At 50.2% G+C, this 23,464-nt stretch overlaps 1 protein-coding gene across 2 annotated transcripts in view; it reads left to right on the top strand.

Annotated features, from left to right (window-relative positions):
* PDE4B (phosphodiesterase 4B) overlaps positions 1-23,464 on the top strand; it is a 168,838-nt gene that overhangs the window by 89,606 nt on the left and 55,768 nt on the right. Inside the window, exons 1-2 of one of the 2 annotated variants that reach the window (XM_062581006.1) lie at positions 19,906-19,925; positions 22,281-22,475. In XM_062581006.1, coding sequence (XP_062436990.1) covers positions 19,921-19,925; positions 22,281-22,475 — 200 coding nt within the window. In that variant the 5' untranslated portion in view covers positions 19,906-19,920. Of the gene's footprint in view, positions 1-19,905; positions 19,926-22,280; positions 22,476-23,464 lie in introns of those variants that run through there. The other variant, XM_062581005.1, reaches the window with a different exon arrangement.

Below are 23,464 nucleotides of genomic sequence, written 5' to 3'. Positions count from 1 at the left end.
GTTTGTAAAGCGGTTTGTTATTTACTAAAAACTGTGACTAAACCACACTTGGATATGGCACATAAGCACAGAGAACACCCATTTTCTGCAGCTAAGTATGTGTTCAGTATAGGAAGCCATTGGTGATTGTAGCAGGTTTCTTTCAGGTTGATAGGATAGTTTAAGTAAGACGTTTCTAACTTTTTATTCTACTTCGTTCTGCATTTTGAATTAAGCTTTACCAGACTGACTCACCATTATTCTGGGTTCTGCTCGTATATTTTAATTAGGTGGTCTCTTTCTGCTTGATAAATGGCTTCTGTAAGATTATTAGTATTTTTTTCTAGAGATGTTTTTGATGTTGTGTCTAAGAGAGCTACCCTATGTTGGCAAAACCAAATGGTTATGATATAGAATGATTACCTGAAAATCAATGCAGTCAATATATGCAGATTCCAGATGTGTCTGATAAAAAGGAGATAACTTCAGTTTTGGCATCTAAAATTCACTGTATTCAGGTAAAATATTTAATAGTTTTTTTTTTTTTTGGTGAGATATGACCACATGGATCCTAAAACCCCAAATCTGTTTCATTTAATAGTAAGTCCCTCATGACTAATTTTGCATGCAGTACACAACATAGCATGACTATTCTGGGATATGATCCCAGTAACAGTGGTGAGTCATCAGCTGCAGCAGCAGTAATGATATGAGGAACTATTTATTACTGCTCTTCTAAGCTGTGAGTTCTTCTAAGCAGTGAGTTCATCTAGAAATTATGTAATTATTCCTCCTGGATGATTTTTCTTATTGGTTTGTAATTACAAAACAGTGTCAGAACACTTCTGTATTTTAAAATTAAGTCCTCAGAATGACTTAATGCAAGAAGAACCAAGAGATTAAATCCTACCTTGTTTATATTCATTTTATTTTACTTCATCAATTAATAATACAGCTTTCTAGATGTTGTTGCACAAACTTCACCTTTTTTGCAAAACTGTTTAGCCCATCATTCAGTAGTTGGATACATTTATAAACAAATACTTGAGATAGAATTATCCAGTCTTGGAGAGAAACTAGTAGGAGGGAAGATTCCATCTAGCAGTCACGGCTCCTTGTTTCTTCAGAGGGAGAGGGAATGGGTTTATAACTGTTTAAGGAGTTGTCCTCATTGCCTCTTAATTTCTGGCTTTCCCCAGTTGATGAGCAGATCCGCAAGCTTTTAGGGAATGTGTGCTGCCACCTAAGTACTCCCCCGATTTGTATTTGTTTTCATAAACAGGCTTTCTTTGCCAAGTGCTAGTTCATATGGGTTCCTCCAAGAAAAAGCAGCACCAATATTCTGCAAAAGCGAGAGGCAGGTTGTTGGCAAGAACTTTTCCTGAAAAAAGAGGTCAGTCGTTAAGGCATGAAGACCTGAACAGGCTGTCGCAGGAGCACTGGGAGCTCAGCACTGCCTCTGGCCCCAGGTATCACCTCAAGGACTGAGACTGGACCTCCTGGGCATGCTCTGCGGTGCCAGGTTTCTCAGCCTCCAATTCTCTTGTAGTGTAACTCTTCCTAGCAGCCTACTCATACTGCTTTATCTTGCTCTTGTACACCAACTCACACCCTGTTTCCCCAGTTCCTTTGCTAGATATGTGCAATGCTTGTATTCATGTTCTGCATCTCCAGGAATTGTGAAGGGGCCTCATATCTATTCTAGAAGTTCACATTCTTATCACATCCATCAATGTATCGATGCCATGCTACTGTATTTAGGTGTACCCAGGTGTATCCTGCGGATGGTGTAGGCCTAGTTATCCTTCCAAATGGCTCTTTAATCTTATATCAAATTTCGCCACCATGGAATTTCTAGAGACCGCACAAAAGCGGATCACCCTTGCCCCTTCCAAGACTCGGTTCTGCAGTGCCTCAGATGTCAGGGCATTAGGTTGTTTAGGTGATCCTGCTTGACCGGGGGGTTGGACTAGATGATCTCTAGAGGTCCCTTCCAATCTCAGACATTCTGTGATTCTATGATTTACACCAGCAGAGGAAATCAGTAAGAAAAGTATATTCAGAAATAAAATTTCAGGTAATTTTTTTCAGATTAATCATCCACCATTAGTGTGGAGGGTCTGCTGTTCTCAGCTCTGCCTGGGCTACCTCACCTGCTGACTTCAGAGCTCAGAGGGGCTGCTGAGCCCTTCTGGATTGCCCTGAAAGAAACTCCAAAAATGCCTAGTGATACTCTGCAGGCCTCAACACTGAGGAATCTGAAATTCATCACTGGTGAGATTATTTGGCAAACATCTACAAAACAGCTATCCTTATTAGCTTTTTGGACAAGAGGAACCTTGTGCCATCTACTAAAACAGGACATGTCTCTACACTATACCTGGCTTCTGGTTGGCCATGTCGGGCAGAGCCTGTTAACAATGTCCTTACGTGAAAAGAAGCTAAGACATCAGAATATTGCCCAACTAAATTTTGATTCCCTAACGTGTTTCTAGGCTTCACTCGTTGCTATTGATCACTGAGAAAAATGTCTCAATAGTGTCATATGTCTTATGTACAGGATATGTTGTCACAGCCAGAAGATCTCAATCTCTGTACTGTTTCCATATACCTCCCAATGTTTCTGCCCATCTGAGATGTTAAGGTGTGCTAGTTTATTTGTAGGCGGATGGCAGGCTCATTCATGGAAAGCTGCCATAGCATCTCAGATTTTCTTTTTTTTTCCCCTCAGCCTGGAGCTGAAAAGAAAAAAAAGCCTCAAAGCAGTCGATGTTTTTGTCTGCACCTGTGGGAATGACAGATGCTTTCATGTTTGTCCTTGGCTCAGACAGTGCTATATGCCGAGCCACAGCGCAGCTCCAGCAGGTCTGTTTTGGTGCGTGCAGTCGCGTGATCTCCCCGACCACCACGTTACGTGCAGGTGTGTCACCTGGAGGAGCAGGGCCGAGGCATTTTGGCATCGTGTGGCCAGAGACAAGATGGAGCATGAAACAGTTTACCTATATAACTCGTGTCTTTGATACTGAATATTTCTTAATGATTCACCCTTCAAAGCTTTAGATTAAAAAAACCCAAAGAAACAAACTCATCATATCTTGCCGCAAGTGCAGTGGGAAGCTGGAGGCAGCAGGTCTGCGGGGTGCCAACAGGGTGCTGAGTCAGTGAAGCTGCAGAAGTCGGCCCCTACGTTCCCCTTCTGCGGCACGAAGGCAGGAGCCGTAACGCACCTTTCTGTTAATTAGAAGAGGCTGTTCTCTCTTCAGCGGTCGCCTAATGCTTGTCAGATATTTGCAATACTCATGTAAACATATAATAAAATGATTAACCAAAGAGAAATAAATCTGCGGGAGCCTGCACGCTCCTCGCATGACCCAGCGCGCCTGCTGAACACACAAGCCGTTTCCCTGCCTCTGAGCTCCAGCTGTCTCACAGGTGGCCACTGCTTTCCACCTTGTTACCCTAGAGCATGTGAACCTGGGCAGCTAATTCCCCGTAGCCACGCTAGCGTGCTGATGGTTGCTGACGGCAGGTGGAAGGTAATTCCTCCTTAGTGCTAAACAGAAGACTTGATGCGCATTCGAAAACAGTGGAATACTGATCTGTTAAATTTCAGTTTGTATCTGTACAGCTCTGAACTGCTTACTCCTGAGAAGCTCAACTCTTTTTGCTTTAAGTTAGCTAAATATTACTTAAACATAATCTGTATTTAGAAAGAGAAAAAAAGAGTTAGGTCCTTCTATTTATAATTGATTCCTTAAAGTTTTATTGTAGAGCTTGAGTTCTTCAAAAATTATAGAAAGTGCGAGTTAGCGAGGCACCTGGAAAGCACTAAATCAAATTTTATGGTTCAATTATCTTATGTAAATCTGTTATTTTTACACTGATCATGCATAATTCTGTTTTAATTTTATTGTATGCTGTATTTTGAAATTTCTGTTCAATTTTTATCACTTTCTTAGCACAGTAAGACATTCAAAGATGATTTAGCAATTAGTTTTGAAGGAGAGGTTAATTAAAATATGAAGGCAATGGTGAAATGGTCTGTGTTAGGTACCTCATTCCAGGCTTACCTGATGGGTGTCTCTGGTAGGGTGACTTTTTCCCTCAGAGCAGCAAATGCAATAGATTTCTTTCTCAAACATTTAATGTGGTGCCATGTAGGATACTCCCCAGGCCTCAGCACCAAGGAATCTGAAATCCTTCAGTAGTGACGCTAGCCACAGTGTTAGTCATGTAATTACTTATGTGCTGTTATGTGAGATAGACTAGCAAGAACATCAGCGTGGATAAGAATGGTTCAAATACTGGGCAAGGGAACTTCCCGTCAAGGTGCTGCAGTCTGTCCCAGTCCTGATGTGCAGGAGTCCCTGATCACTCTTCCCAGCTCTTGGTCTTCAAGAGCTGTCGCAGCTGCTGGCCCCTTACTCAATTCACTGGCTCCAGGTCCAGCCATGAGATCCATGGCTCAGGGTCAGCCCAGGAATCTGAATACAATTCCTGAAGAGAAGTGGCTTATCATCCATGTGAGTATGACACCCCTGAGCTGGATGACATCACGAAGAAGAGAATGAATTTATGACTGAGGGTGACATTAGTGAGTTAAATTCCTAGTTCTGCTGGCCCAGTTGTGCCTTGCAGAACAAAGCTGACAGAGAGGCAAAACAGCCAGAGAGAAACCAGAGAGACCATAAAAAATAAAAAAGTTAGTCAGGATGTGCTTTCCTGTGTCCAGTTTTGTGATTAAGAAGAGCCTGGCCGTCTTCTAAAGACATTTTTCTTGTTAATCCTTATCTGTGATGCTTAGGAGCAGAAAAAATGGATTAGTTCTGCATGTTGTCTACATCAATGGCAAATGAATGTGGGGAACATAGGCTGTGACAATGACGTATCTTGGGACAGTGGATCAATAGGCTAGAAACTGTGTCCTATCTAGCTGTGAAAAACCATGATGTGGACTTGTACCGACTGCATGGCTTTTTGGAAGGGCTCCCCATCACTCCGAGCAGGCATAACCTAGCTGCCCTCTTGCAAGGGGCAAGGCAGGTCCAGGGAGCGTTGCGGTTGGCCTTCCAGTCACCAGGTTGCCCTGGCCCATCCTCACCACCTCCCCCAGGGCCACCTGGCTGTGGAGCTCTGATTTCTAGTTGAGGAAGGAAGGGCAGGCGTAGCAATGTCTTCACTGCGCGTTGTCTGCTCCTGAAGTTAGAGGTTGATAGAGGTCAATGCACCTCTCAATACTGTCTCCCTGAGGATATTAGCTACTAGTTGGGCCAAATCATCGAGTCCTTAATGACCATCAAGCTTCCACTATTGTGTGATACACTCACGCTAGGGAGATTAAGTCTGTCCAGATTAAGTCTGTGGCTTGATTTCATGTGTTTACAGTTAGAGACACTTAGGAGAAAAGAGATTTGCTGGAGGAAAGTGGGAGCAAAGGAGATGCTCTCTCTGTATCTAGCCATGCAGAAAGCGCAAAGAGGCGTTCTTTAAAATCTGGAGAATAAATATTAGCTCAAGCAATAGCTGGCTGTTTGAAGGGGATATATAGTGAATGTCCTAGTTTCACTAAAATCACAAAAGGCTGCCTACATTTTTCTTTTCATCTATAAAGATGATAAATTGTTTGGAGCAGCATCTAGAAGAACAAGCAGACCCTCTTTGCTTCACTGTAATAAAATTATACTGTCTTTTTAAAAATACTTTCTTTAAACTGCATACTTGTTACTCGTTTCCCGGTCCGTTTTTAGCACCAGCAGAGCAAGTCCAGCAAATGAGGTCAAACAGCATGTGAAAGTGTAAATAGTGTACTTCGTGCTGAACGCGCAGTATTCGTACTCGTACACTAGCATAATCTTCAAGCCTGACTTAAGATGCTGCTACCTACAAGGGCTTCTGCCTACATGCAAAAAAATCCACGCTAGCCCCAAGGAAGCGAATCACTAGGGATCTGTCTCGTCTTTGGATCCCAGGCCTGGCGCTGGTCCCCGCTGGGTTCAGGCCTTTGCGCAAGTCTCCAGGGCCCGAGGGCCCGACTGGAGTCTCACGGCTACCTTGCAGCAGGCAAGGGAGGCGTGACGTGCGTTAGGCACGTTGCTCAGTGCTCCGAGGACGATGCCAGCAGAGGAGGAGCATTTACGGCATATTTAATAGAGTTTCTGAACGTACCCAGCCCCCGCAGATGACGCTGTGCTTTCCTTGCAGGCAGTCCTGCAAGGCCTTGTGCGAGTGAGTGCTCTCCTTCAGGGGAGGTGTGCGTCTGCGGCCCCGGAGCCGGGCGCCGCGCGCGAGGGCTCGCTGCTGCTGGCAGCGGAGCCGCGGCGGCTCTGCGGGCTCGCGGCCGGCGCAGCGCGGCAGCCGGCCTCTCCGGCCCGAAGGTGGAATCTCTTTGCTACTTTACATCATAAACTTACCAGTCACATTTTAATACAAGTTAATATCCTTTACATGGCTGCATTTTCTCTTCTGTTACTAAAAAAAGGAAAAGCTCTCATGGGCACGAATGAGGATTTATGTAATAGGTTGCAGTGGCTCCATCAAAGCCATTGTACCCTATCTTGTGAATATCTATTTAATCAGTGGTTAAAAAAAAAAAAAAAGACCTTATTAGCGCTAAGTGATTTTTCTTTCTTGGACTGCAGCAAGAATTTCATACTCTTGTGAAGAGCGAGTGCAGCCAGTCCAACTCCTCTGCACTTGAATGCTGTTATTGAACCTTCCTTGTACTGGAAAGAGGTTCAAGTACAAAAATAGCTATTCAGATGCTTGAGGAACTTCTACAAGAGGCCAGGAAGGACAATTGCTAACATATTATTTCTGTGACAAATTACTCCGGTTTATCAACTAATCTCTTTAATCTTGACAGTCAACAAGCCGCTCTGTTAGGCTTATGCACATTTTGTGTGTTATGAATTTGCTTGAGAAGCCCTCTCCTTCCATGGGTCACCAGTATAATTTAGGATTTAGGCCAACTCTTCATCCCTTGGAGGGACCAAGTAGCTTTTAGCGTAGCATCCCATGGAGGACTTTCCTCCGCTAGCCCTCACCTCCTGCTGCTCGTGCCGCATGGGTGAGAACTGGCTGTTAATGCAGCCCAGACAGCTCTCTCGCACCCCTAAGCCTGCTGAGCAGCGCGGAGGGGCAGGTCCTGCTGCGTCCTCGGTCCTGCCACATCCCTCCGTCCTGCCACATCCCTTGGTCCTGCTGAGCTTTATTGGATGTCTGCAGCTGCCCAACACTGTTTGTGTCGTAGTGCATTAGGGGCAGGGTGTGCAAAAGGCACCGAGGGAAGGAAATCCATTGGGGCATCCTATTGACACCATCGAAAAGAGAGATTTCTGTGATTATCCGACAGGAAAGGAAACTTGCCTTCCCCAGGGGATCATCCAAGACAAGACAGTGGTTAAATGTGGCTGCCTTTCCGTGGCATTCGCTTCGTGCTGCCGCCTTGTGCCAGTGTCCCGCAGCGAACCGTGGGAGATGCGTGCTGATGCGCCTGCGCAGAACGGTGGCCCTTGGCGGTCGGTGGCTTAGAGCAGCTCTGCCCTCGCTTATTGAGACCGTTGGAGTCTGCAAGTACAAATGGAGACAGAATTATAATGATTTCAGACTGGGGCTGGGTAATGGCACACAGAAAGGTCTGTATTGTTAGATTAAGTCATAGAGAACATGTCTTATGATAGTAAACTAAAAATCTGAAACACCTTCTGGGAGAACATGGAGACCATAAAAAATAAGGTATGTTCCCACCAAACGCCAGTAATAAATCTTTGCTCTTAAGTAGGGTGACACTTTTACGTGGCTTGTCAGTATGGCACGTACTGTTTTCTTCTGCGCTCTGTTTGACAGCTTATGCTAAACACAGCCGTCTCCCTTGTACATTTAAAGTAGAACCTTAGCAGGAGGTGATGATCGCAAACTCTGTTTAACGTCGGCTCTGCTAAGAACGAAAGGGCTTGGCCGCCTCAACCTTAGGGTTTCTTCTCTGATTGCATCTCGTCCCAGCCAGCTATCTTGTTTGCGCTTCACATGACTGGCCGTCAGGTCCTTGCTATCTGCCTGGTATTTTATGTTCCCCTTGGTCAGATGCTTTGCTGGGTGACGCCTGGTTATTAATATAGCTTGTCACATTTTATTCTGACTGACTGGTGGAAAGGGAATACCCATTATTTTTCTCCTCCCCTCTCCCTGTAATCTTGATCTTTTCCAGACGCTCCCCGAGGCTGGCAGACAGATAGCTAGCCAGCCCCGTGACTGATTGGTTTCTTGGACATCATCCAATTTCAAGTACATAAACACATTTTAGAAAGGTTTTCTAACCTGAAAGCTCGGAGCTGGCACATTTCTTATTGGAAAGAGGGCTTGAGCCTGACTTCAGCCCAAGTTCAACAAAAGCATGGAAAACAAGGAGGAAAGCTTTGGCAGTGCCCGTGGGGTCCATGTTCGCCCTCCCCAGCGCGGGTGCTCCACTGGGTGTCTGCCAGGGTGCTACCCACGCCGGGCAAGGGCGTTCGGAGCCGGGCTGGAGCAAAGTGCGGCTTCAGAAGTCTGCCCTTCCCCTGCTGTGGTTTAATGCTAAGTTTAAGCAGGCTAATTTTAATCCATCCCTCTAATTAAAAATATTTGGCTAACTGTGACCTAACACATGCAGACTTTCTGCCAGTAGATGAAGGGTTAAATTCCCCCTGCGCGTGCCTGAGCCCTGGGAATAACGCTGCTGTCTGCCGCTGGTGTCCTTACGGATCTGCAAACCAGTGTCTGGCAAACGGGGCCGGGCTGAGCCCCTGCCGGGAAGGGGGTGCTGGCGGGCACGGCTGGGCTCGCTCGGCCACCGCCGGGCTCGCTCGGCCACCGCCTGTCCCCATCCTCAGTGAAATCAAACGTCCCTTTTTGTCCCTGGAAATAATTCATCTGTGTTTACTGCCTTCTGCTTTTGCAACATTCAGTGCCCTCACACAATTTGTCAGTTTTTTTAAATAGGCCGATTTTGGACTTTGATTGCCCCTACCAACTCTTTCCTCATTATCTCAGTACAAACCTTTATAAATACAATAAAACGTTTGGAATATCTAAATTCTGTTAACTCGAGAATGAAGCTTTTATTATGTTGACTTGAATCTTAAGATGCAGTCAGATAAAATGATTTTGTGCCATGCCTGCACGTTTATGCTTACTCACACTGAATACTTCACCTACTGCATTATTAAATTGTAATCAATTGTAGTAAATATTCTAGTAATATTTTTTTCCTAAGCTGTAAGTGCTTATGGCTGTGTTTTTGCATTGTGTGCTACTACTGGACTTGGTGACTGATAGCTACATTTAACATATTCATAGTTTGGGACTGCAGTGTGTTTTGCTCGGTGCTCCCATGTCTTTATTTCTTTTGAACAATTTGGCTTTATGATTTATCGTAAGTGATTCCAAAATAGTAATTCCATCAAATGATTTTCAACATGAAATAGAACTTCTAAGAGATCACTAATTAAGTAAGATCAAACCGAGCCCTGAAGCAGGTCTTGAGAAGTTTTGCAGGTTTCAAGAAAATAAAAGTGTTATTAAATGATATTTTGGGTGCCAACAGTGCGCTATCTATGTTCACATCAGAGAAATAATTCTTTCCCAGGAGGTTTTAAAAAATGTAGCGAAGACAGTTCAGATGCAGCGTGTCTAATGACAGGTTGTTAGGAGTGGAGGCAGTGTAGGAGTCTGGCAGAAGCTGTTTTGAAGGGCTTTATGGAAGGATTATGATTTGAGGTAGGACTTCAGCAAGAAGATAATTTGGTAATAAGTAGATGAAGACTCTTGCAAGCATAAACATGCTCCAGAGGAGTCACAGGATGGTTGTGAAAGTGAGCGTACAGAAAGCAGATAGCTGGGAGTTTCAGATGAGCAATGGGAGCCGAGAGCAGGAAGAGATTTGTACACTGTCGTGATGAGAGTGAGAAAACTGGGACAAGGCTGGTCGGCAAAGGGCCTCCCAGAGAGGCTGCCCCGGGCACACACAGGCAGACTTGTTTCGGATGGAGAAGCGGACGCTGGAAAGGAAGGCTGTCACAGGTCACAGCGAGGACTGAGGAAGGTGTAGGTGGGTTTAGTGGTGAAACGGATGGAGAGGAAGGGACCGAGATCAGGAGGAAGCACCAGCAGGCACTTCAGGCTCTGTAGAAGGGGAGGAATAGGAGAGTTCATCATCATTTAATAGTAACTGTTGAGATTTGAGATTTAAAAACTCCAAAGAATGGATGTAGTGGGGTCATAGGTAATCCCGTTTGCCTGCTTTGCAGGGGTTTCGAGATCAGTAGTGGACCGGTGTCAGAAGCCCGGCATCCTGAGCTCGGCCACAGCTGGAGGTCCGAGGGCCTCCTTGCCCGGGACGAGGTCACCGGGGGCACGGGCTAGGTGACACGTGCTGCAGAGCTTCTGCCCTGCCTCCGCTCCGCTGGTCACGGGGCGCAGCTGCCTGCGGGGCTGCCGCACGCCGCGGGGGCAAGCCTGGCGCCGGCAGCGCCGCCGCGAGCAGAGCAAGGCGCCTCCGCGAGCCCTCGCTCTGCACGCGCCTGCTGGAGGGGCAGCAAAAATACCACGATCGCCAATAAAGTAGTTATAACGAATGTTCCCGCGTCGTCGACAGCCCTCGTTCCTGCGGTACGCCGGCAGTCTGGTCAGGACCTGAGCACTTAGCAAGAGTAAGTGTGCTTCCTTCTGCCAAAGGGCCGGATTTTTCCATCCTTAATATTTTCTCCTCAAATAGTACCACTTGGCAGATGCTCTTGGTTTCAGCGAGGCTGCTTTTGCATTAAGCGTCTGCTGGAGCTGAAGTGATCAATAAGAGCTATAAAGCAAACTGCCCTTGAGATCACATCAGTATACCTTGCATTTGCTAGGTACACCGTGTTTCCCTATTGGTATAACGCGTGAAGGGTACAGACAGACCTGAAGCAAGTAAAATTTTCCTGAAATACACCTAACTAAATCAAATATTTTTGGGAGAATCCAAGGATTTAATAATCTGAATACAGTCTTAGGACATTTTATTCTCCCTTTGCTGGCAGAGAACCTGGAAACAAGTTCTGGAAATCAACCCAGTAACTCAGTCAAATAGTGACTTTGCGAATCAGATGCAATGGCTTGGTGCAGTTCTTAGTGCAATAGCATTCCCCACATTCAGAGCTTGACTTGACTTCAGTACTTGTGGGTGGGCTCAGAGTACTTCAACATATTTGCGCAGAAAATTTGTAAATCTTATGACACGATGGCCTTCCTTCCTTCCAGTTCAGATTAGCCAAGTAGAATGGAAAAATCTGTGGTCTCTGTAACTGCTGGAAATTATTGTCATTTTATTCCTACCTCCAGCCTGTTTGACAGCAGATCAGAACAGCTATTTGATTTGTATTGCCTCGGTGCGGCCCGCGTGAGCCAGCCGAGCTCGGGCGGCGCCGGCAGGCTTGCTGGGAGCGCCCTGGCGTGTTTGAAAGGCCGAGTCCACCGGAGCCGTGCCAGGCGTCCCGCTTTCCAAGGTCGGCGTGAAATAAGCCGTGCCTCTGGCCAGCAGCATCGTGCTGATCCGGTTAGATACAGATACGGGAATGTTTTTGTGCATGCTGGAAGCAGGGGCTGCTCTGTGGGACCCTTGAGGCCTGGGCGCGTTTCTTGCCTTTGCTGTTAACACACTGTCTGCTTTGGGAAGAATGTTGATAGCACTTAATAGGTAGATGAGATACTTTAAGGTGCATTCATAAAAGATGCAATATGTGATTATAATTCCTCTTTTGTTACTGCTAATACCCTGATGGAGAAAAGGCCACGTGGGACCTGATGCATCCACTTTCTGAGACTGTGGTGAAGCAGCAGTGAAAATTGCTGCTGAATGCGCTTACCGAAAACATCTCAGGGTAGGAGCGGTTTTGGGAAGAGCCAGCCCCTGGGTGCAGCTGCTCTCACGCAAGGCAGCACCCCTGTCTTACGTGTTGGGAAGGAGAGTCTGTACAGTGTTATTGCACTTGCATGTATCGTAAAAGCTCAAATGATGCTGAACAGACCGTAACAGTCAGCAGAGACAGATATATATATACATATATATATATATATATATATATAAATATATATACTGCCTGGGAACATGAGTGCAGACATCTGCGTGGAGGAGCAGTCGTATTTTGCAGAGAGGTGGTGCTAAAATAAGGCGGTTGTCTCCTTGGAGGCCAGGCGGGAACGTCGTGCTGTTTGCACGCTGCCTGTGACACGGGCCACGAGCAGTGCTGCCGCGCGGCGAACCTGTGCGCTCACTGTAGCGGGCAGAGCGAGCTTTAAGGGGTCTCCTTGGGGCAGGGCAGCAGGGTGTTTGGGAGGAGGCCCCGCCAGCCCAGCCGCTGCAGCAGCGCCGTGGGGCGGCCCCGGGGCGGCTGGCAGCGCGCGGGGCAGAGGGCGGCGGAGCCCGGGCGAAGGAGGGGAGCAGCGTCGGCTGAATATAGCATGCAGTAGGTCAGACTGTTTTCTCCTTTTTCTCTTTGACTTGAGATCACTGTCAAAAGCAGTTCAGATGCTGTGTTTTTGAGGGAACCTCAGTACGGTCTGTACTGCTGGGCGAGTCGGACAAGCACTTCACAGCAGGAAGGGGCCGGGCTTTTAGTGCCTTCTTTTGGGGAATAACAGTGGGGGGAAAGAGCAGCTATTCTGCAGTTTGCTATTTAGAGTATCTTCAGAAGGAAAAAGAAAATCCCTTAGGAAGCGGAATTGCTGCCTGTGCTGGGAGTGGTTCCCCCCACCCCGCCACGCGTTTTTGGTAATGAAAACGGGGAGGGTGGCTGCTGGATTCGACTGTGCCCTGTATTTTCCAGAGATTAAGGCAGTAAAACCATAGTAAGATGATAAAATAGCCAAGGATGTGCATTTGGAAAAACAGCAACTGATTTATAGAATTCAGGATTTCTTCTCTGAGCGACTTAACAACCACATGATGTTAGCTTGTTACAGGATAACGTTTTCAAGCTGCTTATCTGCAGAAAGCATGAAAAGGGTTAGATTTCTTGGACACCCCCCACACACACTGGAAGAAAATCCAAGACCATTTTTACCTCCACTATGTCCTTTAGCAACCGTATCCCCAGGGGCTGTTCGGACATGACGAACGGCTGCAGACCCCCTGGTGCGGGGCCTTCCTTGGGGCAGGAAACGAGGAAAGCAATTTTTCCTAGCTGCTTTCCAGCTTATTAGGTTTAACTAGAGCTGATGAATGACTGGGGATGAGGTGAAGTAACGACTCAAGCATCTGATGTGTAAAAGGCTGAGTTTTAGGCAGTAATTGCATCAGCTATTGAACAAGCATGTTCTTGGGCCTTCGTGGTGAATAGGTCTTTAAAAACCGAAATGAGCACTTTGTAAAATACTTGAAGACCCAACAGCGCTCATGCTATATTGGTGGCTGGATGACTTTTCTCTGCTCGCGGGAGCCGTGAGGCCTCTGTCCGTCCATCGGTACATCTGTCCTGTGCTCCCCAGCACTGCAGAGGGGCTTCCCGAGCTCCCCGCTCTCCCTATTTGGATCAGGGTATTTGAATCAGGGCTTGGGAGTCCAAGCTGTTGCTAATCATAAGGCAAGCAGAGCTCCTGCGGCACCCCGGACAAGGGGTCAAGCGGGCTGCGGGCGTTACGGGGGCTCCACTCGTGCTGCCTCCAGTTTACCTGCTGAACAAGAGAACTGGTAGGAAGAGAGAACTTCTATATTCAGAGATAACAAAGGCAAGTAAACATATATTTTTGCTTTGTAATACACACCGAGGCCTAATAACACGTTTTGCAGCAGATGACAGTTTACATTACGAGTCCTGAAGCGAGTGCTGCTGGATTTTCTGTGCCAGGTGGTTATGAAATACCGTGCTGGGGAGGGACTGACAAGAGGTTCGTAGCCTTATTTCAGGAGGAATGAATGTTTACGCTTTGGAAATAAAAGTAATTCAAAGTCACATGAGAAACAAGCGTAAAGGAGGGATTTGCACTGTTTTGAGAGCCCCTCGGATGCAACCAGATGTTCCCCTTAGTGGCACATTACCAAGCAGCTCCAGAACAAATGACCAGTGCCGGAGGTGCGGGGGGCAGAGCGGAGGCGAGGGACCGTCAGGGAGGTTTGCTTTGGCCGCTGACTTTGGCTCCCACGTGCTGTAGCAACACCAGCAGCTTTCTGCAAGCAGATAAGCAGTGCTGCAGAGATTCTTCCTCGTTGCGGATACAAGGGGAAAGCCCTGCAGGTATCTCCACATTGAGGGTACTCTGTAACTGTGACACCCTTTCAATTTTGGGGGTGTGAAGCCCTCCACGCTGGTCAGAGACCTTCTAGCGGGAGCTGGATTAGGAGCGGTGTTGCTTGTCGCTTGATGCGAGGGGGCTGGCTCCTCCAGCAGGTGACTCCGGGTAGCGAAGCGAGGATTTTACCTCGCTGTCCGCGGAGCCGAGCGCCTGTGCTCCGGCGTTTGCCTTGGTGTTGAGGTGTCCAGCTCAGGCACGCCCCGTGTGTGCGCTTGAGCCTGTTTTATTAAGTGCTGCTGGAAGCATGGGTTTAAGCACAGCCCTTTACACATAAAAAAACATTTAGGAAAAGCAGCAAGCTGTTCTCCTAAGGGGAAGCAGGTGCACAAAATTAGATAGCAGAGAGGAACAGCCGTGCTTGTGCAGATCTGTGGATGTAAGAAACAGCATTTTTCACTCTTAACGCTTTTTAAAATCCAGCTAGCACATTGTGAGAAACGGGCTTGTAGCGACTGCGAGAGGATCTTCATCATTCGCAGAGTCTGCCAGAGCTACCTGCAGTCCTCTGTGTCGGGAGGTGTTTGAGGCCCTAGTGAAGACAGTACCGTAGCGGGAGGGTGAGGAGTAGCAGGTACCCTGCGGGACGGGTCTGCGGAGGCAGAGCAGGTGGCAGCGCTTCTTGTAGGACCTGCGCTGCCGTGCTCACAAAAAGCCTAACTTTGTAACAGAGACAAAAAAATACGTGTGTCTGCCTTGTTTGAGAGACTGTTGTCTATCTTTGTATTATATATCACGAATCTAGAAGCAGGAGCTGCATAGCGCTCAGGGAAACCACGTGATTTGCAGTGACTCACTATTCAAATGATTCTGAATTGCATCAAAATCATGGAAGCAGTCTTTTTAAAAAATTGTTAAGATGAAGCTTATCGCATCCTAAGGCTGCTGGCAGGCAGTGCCGATTCAGAGAGAACGTGTTTCTGCTGCTGTCTCTTCCTTTTCGCTACTGCACCGAGAAGTCGTGCCCCAAAGGCTGCTCTCAGAGGTGGATCAAGGCGCCCAAAGGCCGGAGCGCGGGAAGTGCGCGGGATGCGCCGGCTTCCGCCGGCGAGGGCGTACGCGCGAGCTGCGCGCTGCCAGGCCGGAGGCCGCTGCGGCGCGGGAGGCTGCCGTGGCCGGTCCCCGGCGCCGGCGGCGCAGGGACGCCAGCGCCAGCGGGCCGTGCCGGTGCCGGTGCCGGGGGTACGGGCGTCCGCAGGGCCGGCGTGCCCTGGGGCGAAGGGGTGCCGCGGTTTTTAGCGCGGAGGTAGCGTAGCCCGGTAAAACCGCCGGGTCTGGGCAGCAGGGTGGTTGCGTCGGCTCGTGCTCTCTGCTTCGCAGGCGGACGCGGGAAGCCTGGCTGCGCCGGGCGGTTCAGCTGAGGTGGGCCGGAGGGCCTGCGCCTAGGCACGGCGCGTTCACCGGCGCGTCGCAGGAGAAGCCTCGGAGGGGGCCGGAGGGCGCGCGGCGCGGCCCGGCCGCGGCTGACGCCTGCCACCTGCCGTCCCCCTCGGCGCTCCCGCTTCCTGCAGTTCCGCGGGATTTCTTGGAACGACGAGGGGCGAGGGCGGCCCAGCGGGGGCCTCCCCGCCGCCGCGTGTCCGTTTCCTCCTGCGCGCTCCCCTGCCGTTACGATATCCGGCTGTTCGCTGACGCTCTTCGTCCCCCGGCTGAGCCTGCCTCCTCCTCTCCCGCTGCCCCTGCTTCCCGCTGCGGGGGCGAGGAAGTCGGGAGCGCTGCTGTTGGGTTTAGCCCTTGCCGAGCTCCGGAGGGAGGGCCCGGCGCCGTCTCCCGCGGGCCACAGCCCTGCGGCGCTGTGGGACGAGCTCCCAAAATCCAGGTCACTGAGGAATGAGTGGAACAAGACTCTGAGGACACCACCAGCTGCAAGCCTCCAACTAGACTCTGCGCCACTGATGACGACCTTCTGAGCTCTGCCTTTCAGCCAGCTGTGGACACACCATTTCCACCTGTGATTGTCACAGGGGTTGCGAGTTCCCAAGGCCGTAAAACAAGGTGATAAAACCAGCAATGTTTTTTAGAGGAGGTCTCCTAGGTGTCGCAGGGGTTGCGAGTTCCCAAGGCTGTAAAACAAGGTGATAAAACCAGCAACGTTTTTTAGAGGAGGTCTCCTAGGTGGAACAGATATTTATGTAACTTTTCTTGAATGATTTATAAAAACCTTAGGTAATGGATTTATGATGAATGCATTTATGTAACACAATTTTAAATTACAGTAGTGCTGACTTACCACAGCACCTGTTGGAAGCACAAGTGCTGGTGTGAAAGAGCAGACCATGGCTGAGGAGAGGACCTCTCTGCCGCAGCGGAGCAGCAAACGCGTCCGTTCCTTTTTTAATACCCCCTCCCCACCCCGTATCAAAAGCATGCAGGAGTCGTCCCCACTGGAACCAAAACGCGGCCCAGTATCCCCCGGCAGAAACGCCAGTTCCCACTCTGCCGAGGGCACCTGCTGCGCTGCCGCGCGCCCGCCCAGCCTGCCGGGGCGGCACCCAGGGCGCCCGGAGGCGGGGGCGACCGGGAGGGGAGCAGCCTGCGCCGGGGCGTAGCTCGCTGCTTCCGCTGCGCCCCGCGCGGTCAAACGGAGTTCGGGAGCCGGCGTCGCTGCGGAATGCAGATCAAATGTTTACTCATTTTTACCTCTAAAATGTGTTGCATTGCTCCACTACCGGCCTGCTCTTGTTTCATAAATAGGATGTCTTTGCTGCTAGTGCTCCTGCTTGAAGACAAACTGCAAAGCAAATTGTCTCTAGCCCGCTGTAGTAGTGCCTCGTACTTTGCCATCCTTATTTTTATCTAAACAGATGCAACTGTTTTCCGCTTAGGTAAGACTGTGCAGTTCTGAAAGCTTTGGTGAGAACTCCTATAATCCATGGAATATCTGGAATGTGAAGCTGCACTGAATGGGAATGATGATATTTTTCCAAAGGAGCTCAGCAGTTCACTTCCAGCGAGATGATTTAGTTGGAAAGTGCAGCTCTTTGAGGGCAACCTCCCAGTCTAATTGCAATGCTTATCAATCTCAGCAATGTTTGTTTGGGAGCCATTTTCGCAGCAGGAAGAAGGAATTCCAGGTAGATGAGGGTATGGACCAGGAGCAGCTGATACACTGAGAGTGCAGCTGCGAGCTGAATACCCAGGGCTAAACTCTTGCTCTTCACATATCAGGCCATCTTCTGCTGATAGTGGGTAGTTTGGGGGAAATAACAGTTTCTGGTATTTGAGTTTCTGTACCTGTGAAATAATCACTACAGTAGAGACTTGATGGTGGGTCTTGGCCATCCTGAGGAGCACTTTGCTCACTCTTTGTACAGCCAGCCTGCCAGTGCGTAGCAACACACGCAAAATAGAACAAAAAGATGAACACTCGCTCTTTGCAGAAATAACCACAAACTTCTGATTAGCCTTCACTTTTTGTTGTTTTTTCCTTTTTTGTCAGTAATTTTCTGTTCACTTAACGGCTTGGCAGATGGTTGGCTGAGCGCCGGCTCTGGCCCAAGGAAGGGGAAGTGGATGGAAATGTGTGGTCTTGCTGGGGGACGGAGAAAGGCGGAACTGTGGCAGGGAGAGCTCCGCTTAGGCTACCGGGCAACGAGCTGAAGAAGTGTGAGGAGTCTCAGGGCAGGCTATTCTGCAAAGAGCAGTCCTGGCCTTTTCCAGCCCTGACCCCGTGGTTGTGTCACCTCCTTGCTCTAGTGCTCACGTGGCAATGTGGTGAGCCAGTGAGGGGGCCAACCTGGCTGAAAGCAAAGCCTGTAGAAGGAAAGTAAAATGCCTTTCTAGCTGGGTTAGCTGTGCAATGTGTGCTGCAGCTTCCCAGTCACTGGGGCTGGCGTGGGGAGCACGTGGCAATGTGCAGCCAGGACTGTGCATCTACGCTTGCAATGGCTTACAGCAGGCATGGACCACACGGCATGGCTGCAGGTGCTGAGCTGCGCTGCCAGCTTGTCTCTCTCTCAGGTTCCTGCAGAAAGAAGCTAAATATCTGTGGCTCATCCTAGTGTGAGCCACAGCTACTTTACAGCTCTGGAAACCTTGAGAGGTGCGTGGAAAACTGTTTCCTAGGGAGCTCTGTCGTCTTTGCCAAGACATGACATCCCTCCACCTTCAACAGAGGTCATAGAGAGCCGAGGCTCCTTCCTGCACCGCCAGCTGGGAAACTGCTCTGTCTTTCAAAGGGATGGAAAATCCCTCAGGGCTTGCGTGGGAATTTTTGTGGGAGTGGCTCCGGAGGGGCCTGGCCTGGTAGAGAACAACATTTTTAATGATATAATGATATAAGAGGGGGAAGGGAAGAGAAGGGTAAATGAAAGAGGGGAAGGGACAGGGATTTGAGTGTCTTCCACCTTCCTCGAGGTACAGACTCCATACAACAGTAAACCAAGCAAAATTAGGTCTTAGACAGATCTTCCCTATTTAGGAAACTTGCTCCATTGCTGCCCTGTAGCCATCTTTGCAAAAGCTTCCTCCATCAGCTTTGCCACTGCCACCCTCCCTTTGCTTTTCGGATGCTTTTCAAACCTCATGGGTGAACTCTGCCTTTGAAGGGGATCGCTGTGTCCGTCCCCTGACTGCGGCAAACAGCCAGTGGCTGCCCTGCTCAACTAAATGACCAGATTTAGCTCATTGCTATATTTGCACTTCTTGTCAGTAAACTTGGAAGTTTTGCAATAAAATGTTTTGAATCAGAGTTAATTTTCTGAACAGGTATGGATTAATTCTCTGCTGGCAGTTCTTTGTAGATACCATAGTTGTAGAGCTAATTTGCTTGTGTTGATCTTGTGGGCAGAAATAAAGTGTACTCAAGCTGCCATTTGTAAAAGAACAGATAATAAAGAATAGAAGAAAAGACTATTAATTGAGCCACTATGAGTTTCAAAATGTGCTTAAGCAATCTGGTAAGTAAACTTGGTAATAAAGCATGGCAGGCAGAGGAAACCCCTTTGATGCATACTCTTACTACACTAGCACCCTGCATTTGGGTTGCACAGGAGTCCAGATGTCTTTGCACTGGTGCTTGTGTTCACCCTTCTCAGGAACCATGTGTAGGAGCAAATAGCACAGGAACAAAGTAGTTATCTTCTATCTACCGCCATGAGGAACAGTGCAACCGTCAGGAGACCTAGTGCTGTATTTCTCCACGCTAGTAAATAGTTTTTGGAGACATCAAAAATAATTATCTGCAGCCCCCACCCAACACACACACACAAAAATAAATAATTATGTTAGAAATATAATTGCTTAAGCAGAGTTTGCAATGCCCGACATGCAATGTGTTGTTACTGATATTTCATCAGTTATTCCTTAATTCATCAGTTGGTCATTGTTGATATAAAGTATTTGGTGAATTAAATTAAAAGGGCCAGAAAGCAGCCTCTGGCACAAACTACCGCCACAGTGGGTGCAGCTGCGTGTCGCTGCCGCTGCAGGGGAAGTCCCTGCGCCGCCTCCGGTGTTGCGAGATAACCGCTTGGAAGCAGCACCCAGCACAGTGCTCCTCCAGGACAGCCGTGCTAGTTTTGAGATACTCAAGAAGCTGAAATGTTTCTGCAAAACATGAAACTGAGCTTGCGGCTGGTGCCTGGGATTTGAATGGCTGGAGAGTCTGACTCCTGCTAGCAGCTCCTCTACTTCTTCTCAGCTATGCAGTAAGTGCGATTCCCACGGACACCGGAAGACCTATGGATAGGCTAAGCCATAACATTTAGATTTTAATCAGGTTTTCTGATCAGGAGGTAGAAGGCTTAATCCTTGAGGATGTCTGGCTGCTGCCCGAGGAGGACAGAGCCCCTTGTTGTGGGGCTGCCTGGTCAGTATCCCACAGGGCTTCGGCTGGAATCACAGAATCAGTAGGGTTGGCAGGGACCTCTGGCGATCATCTAGTCCAACCTCCCTGCTCAGCAGGGTCACCTAGAGCATGGTAGACAGGGTTGCATCCAGGCGGGCCTTGAAGATCTCCAGAGATATCTCCAGGTTCTGCTTGGCCTTTGTATAAATGATGCAGGGCCAAGTTCAGAGACGGCATGTTCACATCAGTGATTTTGTCTGAAACTGTCTCCATCAGCCGTTTCCTTCTGCTGCATTTGGTGTTTGCTTTCTCTTTCGGGAGGGTCCCAGGTCGCTGGTCTGTGCTGGCAGTGATCTCTGTGCCTATGCATGCGCTCATGCGGGAAGACGAGATAATTCTGATACCTGTAAGCTTTGAAACTGGGCACAAGCTCCCTTATTTTCTTCAAGGTTGTGTGCATCCCGCTTTTTGCTGTTGTCGGTTGGGTGTGTGGTCGCCCTCCTCGGGCAGCGATGCAGCACAGGCCCTCTCTGCCGTCTCCACCGGCAGCTAGGCTCGGCACGCGGGGGCTCGGCACGCGGGGGCTCGGCACGCGGGGCGCTCGGCGCGCAGGGCGCCGGCAGGCTCCCCCCGGCGCCCAGCCTCGCCGGCTTGCCGCCACGAGCGGGGGCAGCGGTCGGCAGGCAGGCAGGCAGGCAGGGAGCAGCGCGCGGCGGGGAGCCACGCACGCCTCTCCTGCGCTGTGCCACTTGGCTCGCGCTGCGGCTCGGCGTGCTGCGGTGAATCGGAAGGCGGACAGCCGGAATGGGGGAGGCCGGCGGCTGCGTGAGCCTGCCGGCATTTTCTGCCTGCATTAGTACGTTTTGTGACGCGAGATTTCACTTCTGCGCCGAGTCCGAGCGTCAGCTGCAGGAGACTAAGCAAACTCCCTCAAGAATTGGTTTCTGAAGCAAGAAGCACCTAAAGTAGAAACGGGAGCGTCCCTTCTGCAGAGCGTCCCTTCTGCCGCGGAGCAGTGCCGCGCGGCCCGGGCGCCCCGGGCAGCCCCCGCGTCGCGAGCGCTCTGCTCCCGCGCGGCTGCCCCGCGCGGGTGAGCGGCCTCAGGCTCTGCCGCAGCTTAGAGAAGGGTCTTGTTTCTACATCCTGTTTCATTGCTACTGGAGCAACTGGTGCCTTCAGATTTCAAGACGTGGCTGGAGTAAAGCCGTGCAAAGGGGTCCCGTAAGGCAGCGCAGGACACCAGAAGAGCCTCAGCCGCACCGAGCGCGAGGGCAGAGCACAGGCGCCGGTGGGCTTCCCCCGCGTGCCGAGGGCCGCGGGACGGGGCTGGGTTCGTCGCAGCTCGGCGAGCGGGCCGTGAGGCGGCGGGCCGGGCAAGGGGCGGCGCGGCGCGGGCGGCCGGCGCAGAGCAAAGAGCCTGCCGGAGGCACCTTCAGCTCGCCTGGCGTAGCCCGGCCGGCGTTCGGGTCAGCCAGCCGGGAGCCGAACGCCGCCGCCGAGGAGGCCGACCCGCCTCTCCTCCGCGCTGACGGGCGGTGCCGCTTACTGCAGAGTCCGCAGTGACTTCGGCCGCGAGTTGCGACAGCCAAGTTACGAAACCGCAAGAAAGTGGGTGTATAGCGTAAGCCGTGACGGAAGCCTCGGGGTTCTGCTTCGGGCAGTCCTCCATTTTGCAGCGCAGCTGTGTGAAATCGGCTGAGCTGATTTTGCCGAGTGGCTGAGATGTGAAACTTATCTGAAAAGAGAGGCCGACGGCTCCAGCCGTGGGTTTCCAGCTCGCAGAACGGCCGCGTCCTCCCGAGGGATTTCCTGCCTGCAGGATCTCAAACCTTGTGCTGCAAAAGCGAATGGGGGACAGCTGCTGCAGAGCAGCCAGAGTAGGTGTAGTGGAGAAAAAAGCCTGGGAAGGAAGCGTCTCACCTTCCGGCGGAGTCCCGCGCACGTGCGGTAGAAGTGTATCTGTGGGCCCCGCGGGGAGAAGGCCGCGCGTCGGAGAGGCGCCGTGCTGACCGGAGCGGGGTGCGTCCCTCCCCTCGTCCGGCCCCGCCGCGGCCGTGCCGGGCCTGCCGCTGCGAGCGGAGACCGCGGGGCCGACGGGCGCGGAGCGAGAGCCGGCCCCGCGGGGCGGGCGGGCGAGCTGAGCGCGGCGCGGCGCGGCGCGCGGACAGGCGCCTTTTGGCAGGCGCGCGTGATACCGTGCGTGTTTTGTTCACAGCTTCGATGTGGAAAATGGCCCGTCCCCAGGCCGCAGCCCGCTGGACCCGCAGGCCAGCTCCTCGTCGGGCCTCGTGTTGCACACGACTTTCCCGGGCCACAGCCAGCGCAGGGAGTCGTTCCTCTACAGATCGGACAGCGACTATGACTTATCGCCAAAGACTATGTCCAGGAACTCCTCTCTTCCCAGCGAGCAGTGAGTACAAACGCGGCTCCCGCCGCACGTTTCCTGCGGCGCTCTCGGGAGGGAGGCTGGGGGGACGCTCGCATTGCGTAGGCTGCGGGCTGGAGACAGGGGCTTTCATCATCTGCCAAGGCAGGACTGCCTTCCCCCCCTCCCATCCTGGAAATGGTCCCCTTTTCTCTGTCATTTAATAAGTGTTCAAATCCATATTCTAAAATAATACAGCATTTTTGCCTTTTCCTTTCATTGGTACTTGCTCTTGCAGTGAGAATTTGTGCTGCAGTGAATCTCTGCCGGCTCGCTCCAGGGCGAAGCGCCTGGTCTGTGCTCCCAGCGCAGACCCTCCGCCTGCTCCCGCAGCCCCGCGCCGGCCCGGAGGCACCAGCACCACGTCTTCCAGCACCTGGCTTACTCAGTGCTTTGCAGCCTTTCTTTTCTCCATTATACTCTCACTTCATGTTCTCAGAGCCCTGTTAACATTAATATCTTTGCTCATAAGTGGGTAACGCTCCATTAGCCTGACCAATAGAAATATGACTGTATCTATATTTACAGTGTATTCTTTTCCATCGTGTTTTCCATCATGTGTTGATCACTCGAACTGAGTGAGAAATACAGCAGAAAACCGAGACAGATGGCTGAGCTTGAGAGGATCAATACAACACAGAACATGAAGCTTAAATGGGTGTCCTGGATTTGCAGCCCTTGCTTTTAAAAGGCATAGTTTTAAAATTTCAAAGTGACCATTAAGCTAAAAAAAGTGCTCATGAAAAAGCTGAACTATTATGGAAGCCATAGATACTTTGTCACGAGATAGAAATCTAAATATCGGCACGATCCACAGTGTGAACTCCAGAAAACAAGCATCCCTCCCTGTAGTTAATGTTTAGTAAATATTTACCAGAGACAAACTAACCCCTCCAAATTATGCAAATACAGTTTTTTGTGTAAACGGTGTATTTTAGCAATTGCCCGTGTTTGCGACTTGCTGCTGGAGAAGG

The sequence above is a fragment of the Rhea pennata genome, chromosome 8 (assembly GCF_028389875.1).
Source record: "Rhea pennata isolate bPtePen1 chromosome 8, bPtePen1.pri, whole genome shotgun sequence".
NCBI classification, from domain to species: Eukaryota; Metazoa; Chordata; class Aves; order Rheiformes; family Rheidae; genus Rhea; species Rhea pennata.
Note: the sequence above shows the minus strand (reverse complement) of the source record. Positions and strands in the feature narration are given on the sequence as shown.